Genomic DNA, 19343 nt, shown 5'->3' with positions numbered 1-19343 from the left:
TGAAAGTCTTTATCAGCTTCTAAGAAAGGGCCAAAGGTTTATATGGGAAAAAGAACACACTCAGGCTATTCGGAAACTCAAGAAAATGTTGATTTTAGCCCCCACTTTAAATAGGGCTAATTACTCTAATGGATAGCCCATTATACTCACAGTGGACACAAGTCCTATTGGAATAGGATGGGCAGTTGGTCAAGACGACCTTAAAGGCAACAAATATGTAATCTGCTTTGGAGCGAAGGTTCTTAATGAACGACAAAGAAGGTATACTCAAATTAAAAGTGAACTTTGGGGAGTAGTAACTGCATTAAAATGTGACAGGGAGTACTTCATGGGCACACACGTTATAGTTGAAACAGAATGCCTTCCACTCTTGGGTATGATCGCCAACTGTTCCACTCCCGACATAGCCATGCTAAGATGGATAGCCTATATTAAATCCTTAAATCCTGATTTGAAACATATTGCAGGTAAAGATAATCCAGTTGCTGACATGCTTTCGCGTGCCAGATATAGGGATAAAGAAGAAATGATGGATGAAGAAGAATCAGAGTTTATAAATGATGTTGTAAATACATGTACAAATATGAAAACAGCAAGTATAGCTGAATCTAATGTTGATTCAGTAGTCAAAAATGCTGGTACAACAAAAATTACAGCAAGTACAACAGGTTCATCTGCTAAAACAAATTTTACATCAGTAAGGAAGGATGAAACAACCAAAGAAGGACAATGGACAGCTAGTAAACAACATGTTCAATGTTTTGTTATGGTTTGTTCACACTTTAAAGAAGAATATTATGTAGATGATTGGCTAGAAATTGGCCAATTTTTGAGCACTATGACAAAGAAGAAAGATTGGACTAATGAAGAGTTCAAAAGAATTAAGAGAAAAGCTTATGGCTTTTTTCTTAAAGATGGTTACCTTTGGAGGTATGTGAAAAAGAAAGGAAGGGCGCCTGTTTGTGTCTTAGGAGACAAAAAGACTCAAAGACAGGTCATGCAAGAATTTCATGAAAGCCTATTGGCTGGTCATAGAGGCATATGGGGCACTTTTGCCAAAATAAAAGAGAAATTTTGGTGGCAAAACATGTATAAAGACATTGAGCATTTTGTTGAGTCTTGTCATGTTTGTCAAATGTACTCTATAGTAAAGCATAGAGGTGGGCTTTAGCCTACCTATCCTTTATCTATTCACTATAGATGGGTTATTGATTTAGTAACCATGCCTACAGGAATTTGGAACATGAGATATCTAGTACTCACTAGAGAAGATCTCACAAATCAAGTGGAAGGAAAAGCCTTGACAACAAAGTCCACTCATGCTGTTTGTAGATTTTAACTTGAAAAAGTATTTTGAACGTATGGATGTGTTGCTAAAGTAACTGCTGATAGAGGAGAATTGGATGCTAACGAGGCTCGCCATTTCTTTGCTCAATTGGGAATTAAGCTATCTCTTACTTCAGCTTACAACCCTGAAGGCAATGGTAAGAGTGAAAGAGGTCATCAACCAATTCTTAAAGCTTTAGCAAAATCATGCAAAGGAAAGATAAGGGAATGGCCTAAAATGCTACCATTCGCATTATGGGCTGATAGAACTACCCATAGTGCAGTGACAGGATATATGCCAGCTGAACTTATATATGGACAACCACCTGTTATGCCTATTGAGGAATCCATTGTCACATGGAGTTTCTTGCCTTGGGATGAAGGCATGAATAGAGAAGAGTTGCTGTTTTTGCGCATAAGGCAACTCGAAAGAAGGCCAGAAGATGTCAAAATAGCCATTGAAAGGCTGAAAACAACAAGATTAAAGAATAAGAAGAGGTTTGATAAGCATCATCGACTTCATCCAAGAGCTATTCAAGAGAATGATTGGGTTCTTGTCTATGATAGCAGCCTGGACAATCAATAGAGTGCTCATAGGAAGTTAGCCAAGCGATCGTTTGGACCATATGTTGTAAAAGTAGTACATAATAATGCTACTTACTCTTTGGCTGAAATGGATGGGACCATGATTAAGATTCCAATAGCCGGGAAACGAATCAAACTCTTCAAACGAAGAGAATCTTCAACTTATGAACTTGATGACTTAGATATGAGCCCTCTACTTGAAGACGTGTAGGAAGAAAAAGACTTAGAGAATGAAGATGAAGAAATATCAGAAGAATACCCTCCTTGACCTGTAATCTTATGAAATGGCACATGTCAGAGGATGTGCAGGTTAGGAGGGGGTGAATGTCAAAGAGTTTACTATTCATAATATAAATCATGGGATTCTTATGAACACAGAAGAGCTTCACTGGAAGATATATGAGGAATTTGCATACAAAATTCAGACATTGTTATCCAATAACCAACTTAGTTACACAAGTTCTTTTGTATTTAGCATATAATTTTCTGTTATACCATGTATATTTATGAAAAACAAGTCTATGGGAACCTACAACTTGGTCAACTGGAAGTAATTGACAGTCTGCAGGATAAATTACATTGATTCAGGTGCAAAAATATGGTCAGAACCCAAGAAAAATGCCAAAAATTGCCAAAAGTCCACTAGGTTTACATGGGACCTAGAGTAATAGACTTAAGTGACCAGCAAGTGACCTGGGTAGGTCAAAAAGTGACCAGGGCCTGAGCAAGGAGCAACTTGCATTTTTCGACGCAAAATGCGGGCTGCACAGTCTAATGCACAACTGGAGAGAGCTGGAGCTATGGTGCATGATTTGGAGCATGCAAACTGAAGATCAACAAACCCATAAACTGAAGGAGTAAACATGATGAGATCTCCAGTTCTCTGCCCATTTGGTCTGACAAAAATGCATGCTGAAACACTCTATAAAAGAGGGAAATCTGAGAGAAAAGTATTCAGCCTGCTCTTATGCACAACTTCTCTCATTTTGTCTACCTTATTCTTGGTCCAATGAAGCCCGACTTGTACCCAAGTACTTGAGTGACTTTGGGGCGAGCTAAGGGTGAGGATTTTGAAGGTATATGGGCTGTTATGGGCTGAAATAACCAGTCATAAACAGGGCAACCCACTGTTATGGTCCATTTTTATGAGCAAACAAGAGATTTATGTGGTTGTAATGGAAGGAAATGTCCTCTTTTCATCAGGACTTTGATCATTAATGATTGGAAGTGCTTCTTCATGAGTTTATGCACTCATTTTGAGCTTGATTATGGGCTGGAATTTTCTGTTTTAAAACAGGACAGAAGCTAAAATTATGCTTCTTCAATTCATTTCATGTATCATTGGCCCAAATCATGAATGCATTTGAGTCTATCAATATAATACTTGTTCAAGGATTGAAATCCATCTATGTACTTGAAATAAAAGCCATTATAACTTGCATTTGTTATTCATAATTGAATTGAGAATCTGAAAATATCCTTTATGATATGATGTATATATCTAGAGGCATTTGATGTAATCAAGATAGACTTATTTCTTCTATTCATGTATGCTAAGTACATAGTGAAAAAGCTTGAACTCTTCTTCCGTACCTAAATCATTTCTAAATCCCGGATCTTATTAAACCCCTATCTATTTTCCCTTCCTGAACCTTGAATCCTAAACTCCTCTTCTGCGCTAAAGCCCCGGTGGTAGACCTTCAACCCTTAACACGACAACAACGTATGCACATGGCAAGAGTTAGAACAGAATTACAACAACTGCATCATGCTACCATAGATAGAGATAGATACAATGGCATCCAAGCTGCACGTGTCCAAATGCCAGTTGCACCATTGTTGCCGTTGGAAATTCAACCACCTCCTATTCGTCAAGGAGACAATGCAACTATCCACAATATAGATGTTGAGATGTTGGTTGGATAACCATGAATTGCTACCCTTTGGAGTGAGGGTACGTAGCACAAGTCGACAAAGAAATGGGAACGCAAATAATTCAGATGGTGGATTATGCAATTGTAGGCAAATGCTTGATGCTACTAGAGCTGAACGTAGACACAGGGCAAGAGCAAGAATGCAATTACAACAATTGCATCGCACTACAACAAATATAATTGATATAAGTGCTCAAATGCATGGTGCACCATTACTGTCCTTAGATGTTCAATTGCCTCGCATTATTCAAGAAGAGAATGAAGCTATCCATAATGCAAGTGCAAGTACTGAGATGGTACATGACCAGTTCAGGATTCAAGCTCCTATATTTCTACCTCAAAATGGTGGATTTTGTTCGATTCTCCATGACATGCCACCTAATTTGGATGTTCATCCATCAGTAACAATTTTGCTCTTCCAAAAACCAAATTTGCATGCAATTGGTACCCTTTGCAAGGTTTGTCACCATTGCATGGCTAAGTTGTGGCACGATGAAACTAAAACAATGCGTACAACTTCGATTGGAAAGCATTGCTGTAGAGAAGGGAGAGTAATTTTACCACCTCTACAGCAGCCACCACAACCTCTATGTAATTTGCTTGATGGCACACATCCATAAAGTACAGAGTTCAAAAAATATATACGTGCTTATAATAGCACATTGGATTTTGTTTCAATGGGTGCAAAAATTGATGAGCTTTTGCCTCAAAATGGAAATGGTTATACTTTTCGAGTTCATGGATCAATAGATCACCGAATAGGTTCCCTATTGCCAAGTGAGGATGGACAACGAATACCAAAGTTTGCACAACTTTATATTTATGACACTGATAATGAGTTATTGAATCTCATGGGGGTTTTACTTGGGCTTTTGCCAGACTTACTACAAGAGCTTCAACAAATGATGCATAATCACAATGCTTATGCACAGGCCGTTATAGCAATTGGTGCAAGCTTGCAACGCAATCCATCAGTAGAAATAAGAATGTCCATTTTTCAAAATCGATCCACCTCTAGACGATATTCAGTTCCCACCATTGCAAGTGAGGTTGCTGTGATCATGCCTGGACAAGGTGATGATGATACACTTGATCATCGTAGCATTCAAGTTTGCACACGACAAGGCCATTTGATTTATATTTCTAACTTACACAAGGCATATATGCCACTGTTATATGTTCTTTTTTTTCCAAATGGAGAGGATGGATGGCATACTAAATTTCCATATGCATTTATGGATGCTCATATTAATGCCAATAATATTGCAAATAAAGATTGTGTCACTCAAATGCAGTATTATGCTGTTCAACTTCAGATTCGAGATGATACTAATGCATGTCTTTTGCATGGTGGTCGCTTGCTACAACAATACATTGCCGATGCTTATTGTAGCATTGAACAATGTAGATTGGCTTGGTGTCGTCGTAATCAAGCAACATTGTGAGTTGAAATGTATAGGGGATTGGCTGATATGGTCAATGGTTCAGATGCAGCTGATACTGATATCGTTGGGATTGGTGTGGGCATGAGAATAGTATTGCCATCTAGCTTTACAGGTGGACCAAGATTCACGTACCAATTATATCAAGATGCTATGGCAATTGTGCGTAGCAAAGGCAAACCTGATTTGTTTATCACCATGACATGCAATCCTAAGTGGTTTGAAATGATAGATGCTTTGTTGCCTGGTCAAACTACACATGATCGACCAGATTTAACTACTAGAGTTTTTCATTTGAAACATAAGGACACGATGCAGTCGATAGTGAAAAAGAAGCTGTTTGGTAAAGTTGTTGGATATGTGCCCGTCATAGAATTCCAAAAGAGAGGCTTGCCTCATTCACATACGCTTTTGATATTAGAACCTTGTTTTAAGCCACTAGAAGCATGTCATTATGATAGACTGGTGTGCGCTGAGCTACTTGATAAGGAAAGGTTTTTGGATTTGTATCGAATTATTACTAAATGTAACATACATGGCCCGTGTGGCGAGTTCAATCCAAAAAGTGCTTGCATGGTGGATGGAAGTGTATAAAGGATTATCCAAAAAAGTTTATACATAATGCTAATGGTAACCTCTTGGATAACCGATGGATAGTGCCTTACAATCCTTATTTGAGTTCCAAGTATAGTGCTCACATAAATATTGAGGTTTGCTCGACAATTGCAGCTATCAAATATTTGTATAAATATGTATATAAGGGCCATGATTGAGCAACCATTCGGTTTACAAGTACGCATGGTTCCGGATCCAATGATATTGACACAGAAAATATTGATGCACAAAATATTGATGAAATTGAGAGGTACTTAGATGCACGATATATTTTAGCTTCTGAAGCATGTTGGTGAATATTTGAATTCAAACTTCATGATGAGAAACCTAATATTCAACGATTGCAAATACATTTACTTGGAGAGAATATTGTTTCCTTTCATGACTCTGATAACGTTTGTGATGTGGTGCAAAATGAAAATGCTCAAAAAACAACTCTCACAGAATGGTTTACATGCAATCGTTTGCACCCTGACGCCAACACAATTCTCTATCAAGACTTTCCAATGTTTTGGGTTTGGAATGCACGTAAAAAAATGTGGACAAAGAGAAAGTAAGGAAACACATGTGGTCGAATATACTTTGTTTCATCTACGTGTGGAGAAAAATACTATTTGCGCCTACTGCTCACTGTATACAAGGGGTGCACATCCTTTGAGGCTTTGCGTACGGTTGATAATGTGGTATATTCAACTTTTAAGGAGGCTTGCATTGCAAAAGGAATGTTGGAAACAAATGATGAATGGCAAATGTGTTTGCATGAAGCTGCATTGATGCAAACCGGTGCTCAAGAGTTCTTAGTTCTGCTGACAGAGGATATAAAACATCGACTTTCCTTGCAAAATAGGCGAAATGTTGATATGCAAGATGAGGCCAATAATCATGCATTGATGCATATTCAAAAACTTTTAGATCAACATGGACGCAATTTGGCAAAGTATCATGGATTGCCTGAGGTGACAATGCAAGAGTACACAAATCCTTTGATCCTTGATGAACAACTATATGAGAAGGTAGAACAAGAGAATACCTTCCTAACAATACAAGCTATGTTGAATGATGGACAAAGAAACAGTTTTATGGCAATAATGAATGCTATTGATAGTGGTTTGGGTAAACCATTTTTCTTAGATGGCCCAGGCAGTTCTGGAAAAACATTCCTATACAAATGTTTGCTTGCAAAGCTTCGCAGTCAAGGTCGCATTGCAATAGCTATAACATCCTCTGGTATTGCTGCATTGCTTTTGCCACATGGTCGTATTGCCCATTTAAAGTTCAAAATTCCATTGCAAGCAGATAATAATTCTACATGCAATATACCTGTTCAAAGTCACCTTGTAGCACTATTAAAAGAGGCAAGTCTTATTTTGTGGGATAAAGCTTCTATGTTGCATCATAATACCTTTGAGGCACTGGACAGAACTTTAAAGAATATAATGCAGTGCGATATGCCATTTGGTGGTAAAGTTATTCTACTAGGTCGAGATTTTAGGCAAATATTACTTGTTGTACCAAAGGTTACTCGTGAGGATATTGTCGGTGCTACTATATGTTGTTCCAATTTGTGGCAATATTTCAATGTTTTGAAACTTACACAGAATATGCAGGTCACATCAGATCAGGATCAGTTTGTTGCATAGTTGCAAGACATTGGAGATGGAAAAGATTTGACACATACTAATAATATATTGCAAATTCCACCTACATTGTGGAGGATCTATGCAAGACTTGATCAATTTTGTCTATTGTGAAATGAATTGTGTAATTAATTACAAAACATTCTTTAGTGGACGTGCCATTCTTGCACCTTGAAAAAATGATGTGGAAATGATAAACAATCATGCATTGCAGCTGATGCCAGGAGAGGTTAAACAATACTACAGTGCTGATTCTATGGATAGAATCGAGGAGAACTCATTCCTCTATTCTGTGGAATATCTAAATTTCCTTGACCTCAGTGGAGGTATTCCTCCTCATATCTTGCTGCTCAAAGTATATGCTTCGATAATATTGCTCAGGAACTTGAATCCTTCTAAAGGTTTATGCAATGGTACTAGGCTGGTATGCAAGGCTTTCAATAACAATGTCATTGATGCAGAGATAATTACAGGGACCAATATTGGTGGTAGAGTTTTTATCCCGAGGATAACTTTCATTCCAACTATACTGGAACTTCCTTTCTCAATGAAACGCTTGCAATTCCCAGTCCGTTTGGCGTTTGCAATGACAATCAACAAATCTCAAGGCCAAACGTTATCATGTTTGGTGATATATCTAAAAACCCCAGTCTTTACTCATCGTCAACTCTATGTTGCTTTCTCAAGAGTAAAGTCTCCGGACAGATTGAAAGTCTTGATTGATGAGAAAGAGGACATGGTAAATGGTACCATCAATATTGTATATAAAGAAGTTTTACAGAAAGTATTGTAACCTCTATTTTTTCAAAAGTGTAATCTTTGTTTTCTCATATTATATTTGCATAATATTTTTATTTCAAATACAATCAAAGCCTTTTTTTTTTCTTTGTTCACATATCTATAAAATGTAGTGTTGTACTTTCTTATGCTCTTTTTCAGTAGTGAGTTCTTCGTCGATGAAAAGCAAGTTTGACTTATTTTCTCTGATTTAATACTTTAATCTTTTAATCATATCTTTTATGTATGGATAGATATTCATGATTTTATGTGGAGTTAAGCGTATGTTTGTTTTACTATATGAGAACATTGTGTTTAAATTATTTCTACCATAAAAAGTTATTTGAACATTCTATCATAACTGTAATGTTTTTTTCCTTATATTATATTTGCATAGAATTTTTGATGCAATATCATCAAAGTTTATTTATTTTTTTAAATCATATATTTTCAAAAAATGAACTATTTTACTGTCTCCTGTTCTTTTTAAGTATTAAGGTTTTCAAAGAAAAGTAAGTTCAACTTTTTTCCTTTAACAAAAAATGAAATGTTTTAATATTTCATGCTCTTTTGAAATATTATATTCCTTGAATAAAACCATGTTTGACTTATTTTCTATGAAATTTTGTTTGCATTTATACAAAAGTAAGTTTTGAGAAATTATCATGTATAAAGTTCTTTTATACAATATGCATTACAAACTCTTTTTCTATTCTAAATTGGACTTCTAATTTCAATATTGTAAAGTCATTTTTTTTCATTTTTTAAAAATTTGATCAATAATACCAATTTTTATGTTTTCTAAATTTTATTAATAGATGGCCCAAACAGTATTCGAATATTGTTGTGCCTCTCCTTATCAAATGAGACTTCAAGAAGCATTGCGAACTATTGCTACGGATGATATTATCCATAGAACTTTGGCTAGGGTAATCGAAAGATTACCCAATGATGGATTTACTAATGGAAGCACTCCTTTATATGTAGAAATTTTATATTTTGGATGGATCCAATGCTACTATGTTGGACAAACAGATGTTGATTACTTCATATCTCGGCCCCACACTAGACACATACCAAATGACTGGAGTAAATGGAAGTTTCAAGATTTATCATGTTTTGTAACTTTGCATCAGTTTCATCCAAATTCTGCCGACTACTCTACTAATGTTAGAGCCAATCATATCACGTCCCCAGGTAATACTTACTCACCATTTTCATTAATGTTTTGCTTTATAAATTTAATATTGTTATTTTTAAAGTCTTTTTTTTTTCATTTTTAGATGTTGTAGCACAATCTGGGGCGGGGCGTGTCACAGCTTCGCCCACACATGTTCCCCGTGCTAGATCCATTGTTGATAATTCATCTAAGAAGAGAAAGCTTTCTTTTCGATAGTTGATTTTCGATAATACAACTATCTTTTTGAAAATATTATATACTTTCTTTTCCATTAACCTGTTGTTATAGTTGGAATTTTTTCAGTGATATTTAAAAATCACTTTTGCTTCAGTTATCTTTTCCAATTATTATGGTTGAGATAATCAATGTTATTGTATTGAATTGTTAGATTTTATAATGAAGATTAAAAATTGCAAGACTATTTGATTCATTACTAAGTGGAAAAATGTGTGAACAAATTAAAACACTTGTGCTTCACATCCCAACACGCGCCGGGAAAAACCTGGTGCGTAGCTTCAGCCCCGGCGCGGGCTGAGTGTAGGCGTGAAGCGCCTAGTCCGCATTATCAAAGGTATGGCCTTTTGGGAGGCCTAAAAAACATGACACGTTTATTTGGCATGCTCATCCTTTTCTGTTTGGCTAATAAAAGGTCATCAAATGAAAACAGGGCTATCCTTCCTTTGATTTATGGACACGCCCCCCCTTTTGTGAGTTCACAGGAAAGCAAGAGCAGCCATGGCCGACGTAACGCTTCTCCATCGCCTTCTTCTTTTCTCGGCTCTTGCATTTGCGCTGTATCCTGCCACACCGGAAGCTCAGGACACCGTAACCACGGTATTAGATGACAATGGCCTCCCCATAGGTCTCCTCCCGGCGTCTGTGCAGTCCTTCTCCCTCTCAGAGGATGGTGCGTTCGAGGTGCGACTGGATCATTCCTGCTATGCCAAGTTCGACTACGAGGTTTACTATGCGCAGACTATCACTGGGAAGATTAGCTATGGCAACATCACAGGCCTCTCGGGCATCAAGGCCAAGGAAGCCTTCTTCTGGGCTCCCGTGACTGGAATCCGGATCCAAAGCCCTAACTCTGGCTACATTTACTTCGATGTCGGACCAATCTCCAAGAGATTGCCTTTGGCGCAGTTTGAAGTTGTGCCCGATTGCAAGATCAAAAGCACCAGGTTCATTTTTTAAAGCATTTCAATACCCCAATGGTATTATTTTCGGTCGTGGGATGCAAATGTGCATGTGGCTGTTTGGGGTAATGTGCAGCAGTTCTTAATCATTTGATCATCTCAAAAGTCACAGTTTCTACAAGCTGTATTGAGGTTTCTTTTCTGTATTTGGTGATTAAATGAGAGTAAGAAAGCTATCGCCACTATTCTAGACTGGTATATGCGTTAAATTGAGATTCATTTATGCCTTTGTAAGACCCTTGGGTTTGCGATTCCCACACCATGAGTGTAGAATGCAGTGAAGAGCCTCTGAACACCATTTGGAAGAAGTCTATCACACACAATTGAAGAACAATGAAGGTGGTTAAATACAGCTTTGCATGGTGAAATTTATGGCAGCTTTGCCCGATAAAAATGATGTTAATGAATAATCTTTCTCACAATCAAAGTTGGAACAGCTTTGCTTGCAAAAAATCTGTTCAAGCTGATGATGGTAATATATGATATCACCAAATTTGGAGAATGCTGGGAAAGTTTCAATTGGTGAAGGAGATGATTGGATAGAAGGAATGGATAATCTTGTTCTTTTGATGCCCCTAAATGGTAGCTTGATGCCTTTTATTTTGTCTTTCAGCCATTGACTTTGACTTTTTAAGTTTCTTTTGGGGTTTAGATTTTCACAACACTTTTGGTGCACCACAACTTTTTGAACGACCAGAACTTAGATGAACCCCTGTGTGGTCTCATGGAAGACTAGTAATGTGCCTCTTTCAATACTATTGATAGTGCCTCTTTGAACACTTGCTTTACCTTGAATGAAATCGAGCGATGTTTTGGATCTGACTCAAGGATTTTTCTTTGCTGAATCTGAGTAGAGATGTTTTGTGTAACCTATGCAGATGTTGTTCGAGAGAAGCTTGGCAAACCAAAAGAGACTTGTTATGTGAGGATTTGTGTCACTCACAATGGATTGCGACATTCCATGATATTGAAAGATGTTTTGCATGAACTATCTTGCCATGTGATCCGTATTTAGCTTTTTTTCCTCATTGGAATGAAATGAGCTTGCTTGCTAAACCTGCAAATAATCATCCATATGTCATCATTCCTCCAGGTGTCCTAGGAAGTCAAATATAAAATCCATGGGTATGTTGTTTCATTGTCTATCAAGAATAAGCAAGGACTAGAACAAACCCAATGTCTTTTGTCCATTAAACTTGACCTTCTAACATACAATACATGTACGGCATACACACAAAGTGATCTACATCACATCTCAAAGTTGGCCAGTAAAAGAATGACTTGATTGCTTTCACTATAGCATCAATGCCACAATACCTTGCATATGGAGGTGCATGACCTTCAACCATAAACTTGGCCTTAATTGCTTTATAACACATAATTGAGCACGCATCATGTGAAAGTTGTTATGAGAATGTGAAATTTTGATGCATTGCGTAGCATTTGAACTTTCAATTAAATGTTCCAATGTGAAGCGCACATGTGATAAGCAAAAGTCGTTTTGTGCACGTTATTGGATCTCGCATCCAATTGTAGGTTCACGCTTTGATACAAATGAAACATTCCCCAAGGATCCAATGTGCATATGAGACATGACACAAGCCATATCCACAAATAAAAGGGGCTGGACATGAGCTCACCTTCTAGCCATAGAGCCAAACAGGCTCACCCACGATCCTAGGAGCTAGAAGCATTCCAGGTCACGAGCACATTGCAAGGGTTGGTGTCCCATACCATCGGCCCATATCATTTTGGTGTATACATATGTCGGCCAACGGGCCAAGAGTCCAAGAGTGGTGATCACACAATGAATGTGCACAATAGGCCTTGAGTTCTATAAATAGGACTTGGTTGCTCTAACCCCTAAGTGCCCTTAGTGCATTTACACTTTAGTCACTTCATGACCAGTTTGACCAGTGCTACTAGTTCCCATCTAGATGTCTAAGGATGTACTAATTGAAACGAATATGAAGTTTCCCAATGATAGGGTGATTAGCTTTGCATATCTAGGACAAGCCAAACTAGCTTGATTTGTGGGACCCATCTCATCATCTTGATGCCTAGCTTGACCATCGATTTTGAAAAAATGAAGTTGGTACGAGTACTTGCAGCAAAGAAAACTAAAGCATGAAGATGATTACATGGTCTTGTTTGAATCAAGCGGTAGCACATGAAGGGAATCGGCATTGTGAAGGGAGCAAAATGTAGTCCTTTAGGCAATGGGATGTCAAAGAGATATGCTAAAGGTAAAGGATAGTTGTTGAGGGAGCGGAACACATTCCTTTGATGTTGTTGTAGTCGACGAAGAAGATCTTCAGCTACAAAAGCGTACTCCAGAAGATGAAGATCAATAGGATGGCTTGCTAGATGAGGAAATTCAGCCCTTGATAGAGCAGGAATTGTAAAAATGCAGGGTGTTTGAGGTAGTAGGTGACTGGGGACCTAAAAATTATATGTTTTCTAGACATAATTGAAATGCTTTATAAAGAAAGTAAACAAATATAATAGCTTAACTCGAAAACCTTCTAAAAAATCTCATAAAAGTTTCTAACAATACATGAGCCATGTAAGTTGAAACATAAATGAACAATGAATACTCAAATTGAAGAGGAGAAGTAACAATTGTCAATGCCAAATGGCGATTGAGAAATCTACATTCTTGGCCTACATCCTCAAATTGAAGAGAAGTAACAATTGTCAATGCCAAATGGTGACTGAGAAATCTACATTCCAAGCCTGCATCTCCTACATCCCTTGTGACTATGTTCTTGCCTATCATTTTCAAAGAATAACTTAGACTGATTTCAGCTTGTTGACCCTTTTGTGAGGATTTAAACTTGCTGCCCAAAAATTTAGTCTTGCTGACTTTATTTTCATAATTGTCTTTGCTGCCCCTAAATCATGTGACATGGCCTTTCATGAATGCATAAGCTATGTTTGCATTTTTCGTCAAGTGCCATGCTGGTGGTCACTTTTGCCTTGTTGCAATAGTCATGAATTTCTTTGGGTAGACCACAACATCATGTCTCTATTTACTTGGCCATAATGACCTTACAAAAAGAGCTAACTTCTCTACACTTTCAGCATTATAGGTGCCGGTGTATGCAATACTTTTGACTAAAAAGATTGCCCATGAACCTCATTAGAAACATCCACATAACTGGAGCTAAAGTCCTCTTGTACCACACATGGCGCTTGTTGGCCCCAAAGCTTGGTGGTCCTTTCGATATTTCTTTAGATAATTTAGGTGTGCTCCAAAATGGTTACAAATGGTTGTATTTTAGTGATTTCTTGCAACACAATTGTCCACTTGCAATATTGGTCTCCAACCAACTGTAGAGTATTTAAAAATGCGAGTGAACACTTTAAAATAACAAGCAGCTTTTGAACCCAATTTTGTGGAGCATTTACTTAGACAATTGTCTTGTATGGTTCTCATGCAAGTTAACAATTGTTCTTCTCACAAATAGAGGATTTCTCACCATGAAACTATGAGAACATCACTTTCTTTGCCACAAACTTGTCCAAGAAGGGCACTAGGCTTGAGTCTCAAAGGAGGAAAGGATCTCAAACTATAGTGCTATAATAACCTCTGTAAATAGAGTTACAAAGTTGCTAATGGATTCCCCATGCCAAAATGAGAATATTGGTTGTTTTCCACACTCCATTCATATTGTCAAATCATATACCATGGCTAAAACATGCAATTTATAGAACAAAGAAGAGGTACATGGTGGTCTCTAAACTTGGGTTGCTCAAAATGAGAGAGGAGGAGCCCCAAACATCCAATATAAGGTTTTGAAATGAGTAACGGGTTGCTTTGTTATATCTCGTTTTTGAGTAAGGGCTAATTAATGACTTAGTTATTAATCATAAGTTGGTCACTAGACCAAACTTAAGCTTAGGTTCTACTTTATAACTCTTAAGTGCTCTAAATGAGTTGCTTATTGAGTGAAACTTTCAATGTGATTCAATTTCAAGGTGCAAACTTTCAATATAATGGAAGTTTCACATTGCACCTTGTGTTTGCCTTACTCTTGTATAACATAGCCTATACACTTGTCCATTGCATGCCCAATGTCAAATCCTTTACTGCCAATGCAATGGTCACCATGACAAGAGCTAGCAGTTGTAGAATTCATGTACATTTAAAAATTATTGGTCAAGTTTAATTAAATTATTAAGTTACTTTCTCATTCTAGTGATAGTGATAGAGGATGAAGGCATAGAAATAGGAAACGGCCAAAACGGCCTCTCAGCATGTTGAATCACTGTCTCCGGCACGAAGCCGTCATGGCACGCGTTCCAAAACTATGGAATGTTTCTTGTCCCGTTTCGGATGGGCGTCCCACCTACCTCCAGGCTTTGGCTACTCTCGCCCATCGTTTCGTGCCGCCTGCGTAATCATGTCCGAGCTCATCTCCTACATGAGTCAATTTCAGAGGTACATTTTTGTCCTAATGTGACCTTGGAGAAGCAAAGGGAGCTTCGTTACTGTGTAGCAGCTCAACAAGCTTATCTTGCATGTAGACCATGATGCGTTGCAGTTAACCCTGCAACTTTTGTGACACCATCCCCATCAGATGTATCTAGAGTAGGGTTAGTATCAGGAAGTGCTACCTCCACACCTATTGCAGGCATTGCATCGGCCATGGCATCAACAATGAAATATGTTGCACGTAGACAGAGCACACTTGATGCTAGTTGGGATCCCAAGAAGTAGAAAGAGGTGGATACATCAGTGACATGTTTTTTTAATCATGACCATATTCAATTTCGTGCAGCTAAGTCAGAGTATTTTAAATTGATGTGCAAGAAGATTGGTGAGTATATGAACCTTCATCATTAGAGACCTTACGCACCACTTTGCTCGACAAGGAAAAGCGCCTTGTTGAGCAAGCAACAGTGACTAGAAAGAGCATGTGGGCTAAAAATGGAGTTTCCTTGATTGCTGATGGTTGGAGTGATACATGCAAGCGATCCATTCATGATATGGTTGCTGATTCTCGTGGGGAAATGTATTTCTTATCTTCATATGATGTATCGGGGACAGGAAAGTCAGCAGATGTACTTGCAGCAGAGTGGGTTACAGGTATTGAGCTTATTGGCCTAGAGCATGTTGTGGGATTTGTTGCAAATGGAGAGCCCACAAATAGGGCAATAGGTGCTATTATCTAGGGATTTTATCCGCATATCACAGTTTCATATTGTATGGCTCATTGCTTGAATAACCTACTAAAGGATATTGGTAACTTGTCATGGATTGCACTTGTCATAGAGCAAGGAGCTCAAATGGTTAGCTTTGTTTTGAATCACTAGTTTATTCGCCATCAGTTCTCTTTGCAGTTGAAGAAGACACTTTTAAAATATTGTAATACCATATTTGCCTTTAACTTCTTGATGCTAGGCAGATTAAGAGAATGCAGTGATGCCTTGAGATAGTTATTTCTTAGTGATGAGTTCACTCATCAACATTGACAGATACTCCTACAGGTATCTTATGCTTGGAGAAAGCAAATAACTTCACTTTTTGGGATGATGTAAAGCGGATAGATGCTATGGTATCACCTATTGTGCATTTATTGAGGGTTATGGATGCTATGCAACCTTGCATTGGCTAGGTATATGAGGCTATGGATAGGCTGAATGAAAAGTTGTAGGAGTTGGCACCAAATGATGAGGCATATGAAGAGATACGCTATTTAGTTGTGACGAGGTGGAACTCCTATAGCTCACTCATGCATGCAACTGCATTTGTTGTGGATCCTGAGTTCCAAGGCAAGGTTCGGGAGAATGACACAAAGGTTATGGATGCATGGAGACTTATAGTGTCTCGTCTAGTGCCTGATCATGGCTCTAGACGAAAGATCAGAGACCAGTTTTCAAGGACCTTTCGAGGTTCTTTTGGTTGTGGGGATGCACAGGAGGATCGTTGTAAGCTTGGGGCAGCTTTGTGGTGGAAGGACTATGTTTCGGATGGTCCTGAGTTGCAATAACTAGCCATCTGTATTTTGAGTTAGTCAGCCTCTTGTTTGGAGCAATTGTGGAGTACATACACTCACATTGCTTCAAAGAAGAGGAACCGTCTTGGTGTGAAGAGGGCAAACGATCTAGTATTCGTTAGTGCTAATTTGAGGATGTTATGTAATAGTATGACAGTAAAGCCCGATCCATTCACAAAGTGGGAGATGCAGCAAGAAGAAGAGACACATGCTGATGTTGAGGGAGATGCAGCAGTTCATGGTACACATGATGATGAGGTTGGCACTTCAGGAGTAGCTAGAGCAGCCTCAAATCATGATGATGTTCTTTGATTTAGTTTACTTATCATGAGTCTCATGAGTCATGATACACGACACATGTTCATTGTATATGATATTATGATCACTGATGACAGTGTGACACTTGGGCTATTGTGCCATGCCGACATTAAATTTGTACTTGCAATCTTGCAGTTGCCCTTTGGGCTATTTTGGCATGCCTCATTTTGCTTCAGTCTAGATATTAGACTTTATATTTGTAGTCTTTTTTGGGGTAACAAGCATGTTCTTTCAAAGATTAGACTTCATATTTGTAATCTTTTTAGTTTTTTGGCAATGGGACCATGGGCATGTTCTTTTAGCTTAGACTTTAAAGTTTAGTTCATTGTTCATTGTTTTATCATTTATGGCATATGTATTATGCATTTTATAAATGAATAGCTTACCTCTTGAGCCTTGTAAGTTGTAATTCAATTTCTACTAAGTAGTTTTAGAATGATGTATGATATCTTTAAAGTTAAAACTTAAAATGATTTGTCCTTGTGGAGTATATACCTTGTTTTTAACACTCCAGAGTTCACATGGATTATGAGTGAAATATTAATTTTTTTTCATGAATTTTAATTTTTTAAATGCCGATCCCATTCCCATGTCCCCGTTCCCTAGGTTTGGCGTTCTTGTCACCGCCCCCGTCCCCGTTCCCTATTCCCTGTTTCCGTTCCCCGTTTCATGTTTCTATGGGTGAAGGGCATGAGAGCTTGAGGGTAGAGAGAGTGGAGAGGGTGTAGATGGAGAGCTTGAGAGAGTGGGAGAGAGCTGAGAGCTTTGGAGTAGAAGAGATTGAAGGTTGAGATTAGGATTAACAAGTGCATGTAGTGGTACAAATAGTATGGGAGAGGGAGAGCTTGAATTCAATGTCTGTTCAACCCAATCATTTGAAAGGTAGCCACCTTGGTCCAACAAGATAATAAGGAAGCAAAGGATCAATTGAAAACAAATAGAAGTCAATGCAATGATCCAATGCTTGAGATGTCCTAGAATGGCAAATCCCTTGAGCTGCTCCATATAACATCTTCTTGAATCTCCCCATTCAGGAATCTACTTTTGAGGTTCACCTGATCAAGGGGCCAGCAATGGTGGGATGCCAAAGTTAGCATAAGCGGATGAGTAATTGTAAAAGGAAATGTCTATGTGCAGTCAATGCCTTCTTGCTAAATGTATTTCACCATCACTCTATGGCCTGCCTTATTCATGGAGAAGGTTTCTGGACCAACTCACTCTAGACATCTTGAAGAGCATGCTGTTCACTACAAAAGTTATGGTTTGTTTGGGTGATGTTTTTCTTTTGTTTAATGCTGTTCAGGACATTCTAAATTTCTCTGTATAAAGCTTCTTATTTTCGTCCTCCTTATATTTGCAGTTACTCTGTCAGAGCCTCAATCGATTGAACAGGTGATTCATATTTTTACTTCTTCTGGAGTTTCCCCCCCATTTTTTCTCCTAACTCTGCTGAGCCACTCTTTCCACTAAAAACACTAATGCTCTACCTATTTTTGTGTTTGCAGGCTAATTTTACACCTAAAACCATGTTTTTGCATTACCTTTATATATTTTGGTTTGCAGCTGATGACAGATCTATACTATTCTTTGCAACTTGTAGATATATATGCTGAAGGGACAGTCTCTAAATCATACAGCAGCCACAATTATGATGGGGTCAGTATGAAAGACCCACACATTGAAGAAAACACCAGGTTTTTGCTCGGCCTCTGTGCATGCTTAGATTTGATATATATTACGAACTTTTCCCTTTACTATTTGAGGAATTTGGGGTGGAAGATATTGTCCTCTTGGTGAGGGCATAAGTGTTGGAAATAAGTTGTAGTTACAGCATTTAAAGAAACTGTCCATGGAGAGTATCAGGAATTCCAAAATTATTCTCAACTTAATGATTTGGATGTTGAAATGTGACTGAAGCACCAAATTGACAGCATGGAGCAACTTTATGACAAATCTGAAGTAGTGGATTATTATATCAAGGTTGCTTGTTTCATTTAATTTGCTTGATGTGCAACCACACAATTTGATTATTATGTGGGTCATGGATTGTTTTGGGAGTCGAAATGTACAAGTAGTAGACTTTGGATAAGCATTGCATCTTGAGTAGGAAATATCGGGCAGAGAACTCCATCTGTTGGAGTATTTCAAGGAATGTAGTGTTGTTCATAGTGCAAAATGCTGTTTGCCGTCATGTGAAATAAGCTTGTATTAGGAAATCAAGGATTTCTATTCAATCTTAAATCTACTCAGGGTTATTTGTGATTTCATTTAAGCTTACAAAAGCATTAATGTGTTAGCTTGCCAGTGTTAGTCATGTCAGTCTGTCATCTC

At 38.0% G+C, this 19343-nt stretch overlaps 2 protein-coding genes across 4 annotated transcripts; both read left to right on the top strand.

Moving 5' to 3' along the window:
* Positions 1–7729: 7729 nt before the first annotated feature.
* On the top strand, positions 7730–9712 carry LOC148017387 (uncharacterized). The gene is made up of 3 exons (XM_087662744.1): positions 7730–8278; positions 9453–9513; positions 9600–9712. The coding sequence occupies exons 1-3, from the start codon at positions 7730–7732 to the stop codon at positions 9710–9712; spliced, it is 723 nt and encodes a 240-aa protein (XP_087518870.1).
* Positions 9713–10132: 420 nt separating this feature from the next.
* LOC148017386 (uncharacterized) lies at positions 10133–19010 on the top strand. Of its 3 annotated transcripts, none has more exons than XM_087662432.1 (3): positions 10133–10677; positions 18373–18404; positions 18576–19010. In XM_087662432.1, the coding sequence occupies exons 1-2, from the start codon at positions 10232–10234 to the stop codon at positions 18398–18400; spliced, it is 474 nt and encodes a 157-aa protein (XP_087518558.1). In that variant the 5' UTR covers positions 10133–10231; the 3' UTR covers positions 18401–18404; positions 18576–19010. The 3 variants fall into 3 exon arrangements, with proteins under 3 accessions (XP_087518558.1, XP_087518557.1, XP_087518556.1); XM_087662431.1 differs by having other exon boundaries at positions 10134–10677; positions 18518–19010; XM_087662430.1 differs by having other exon boundaries at positions 10135–10677; positions 18613–19010.
* Positions 19011–19343: the final 333 nt, after the last annotated feature.

This window comes from Lygodium microphyllum, chromosome 22 (assembly GCF_053477565.2).
Source record: "Lygodium microphyllum isolate KBCC chromosome 22, Lygodium_microphyllum_v1.1.10, whole genome shotgun sequence".
Classification (NCBI taxonomy): Eukaryota; Viridiplantae; Streptophyta; class Polypodiopsida; order Schizaeales; family Lygodiaceae; genus Lygodium; species Lygodium microphyllum.
Note: the sequence above shows the minus strand (reverse complement) of the source record. Positions and strands in the feature narration are given on the sequence as shown.

What these genes read in the sequence shown, in the direction of transcription:
- LOC148017387 (XM_087662744.1), top strand. Translation starts at nt 7,730, where the DNA reads ATGATAAACAATCATGCATTGCAGCTGATGCCAGGAGAGGTTAAACAA. An exon ending in TTGATGAGAAAGAGGACATG is followed by an intron (nt 8,279 to 9,452) that starts GTAAATGGTACC and finishes ACTTTGCATCAG; the next exon opens with TTTCATCCAAATTCTGCCGA. An exon ending in CAATCATATCACGTCCCCAG is followed by an intron (nt 9,514 to 9,599) that starts GTAATACTTACT and finishes TTTCATTTTTAG; the next exon opens with ATGTTGTAGCACAATCTGGG.
- LOC148017386 (XM_087662432.1), top strand. Translation starts at nt 10,232, where the DNA reads ATGGCCGACGTAACGCTTCTCCATCGCCTTCTTCTTTTCTCGGCTCTT. An exon ending in TGCAAGATCAAAAGCACCAG is followed by an intron (nt 10,678 to 18,372) that starts GTTCATTTTTTA and finishes TTATATTTGCAG; the next exon opens with TTACTCTGTCAGAGCCTCAA.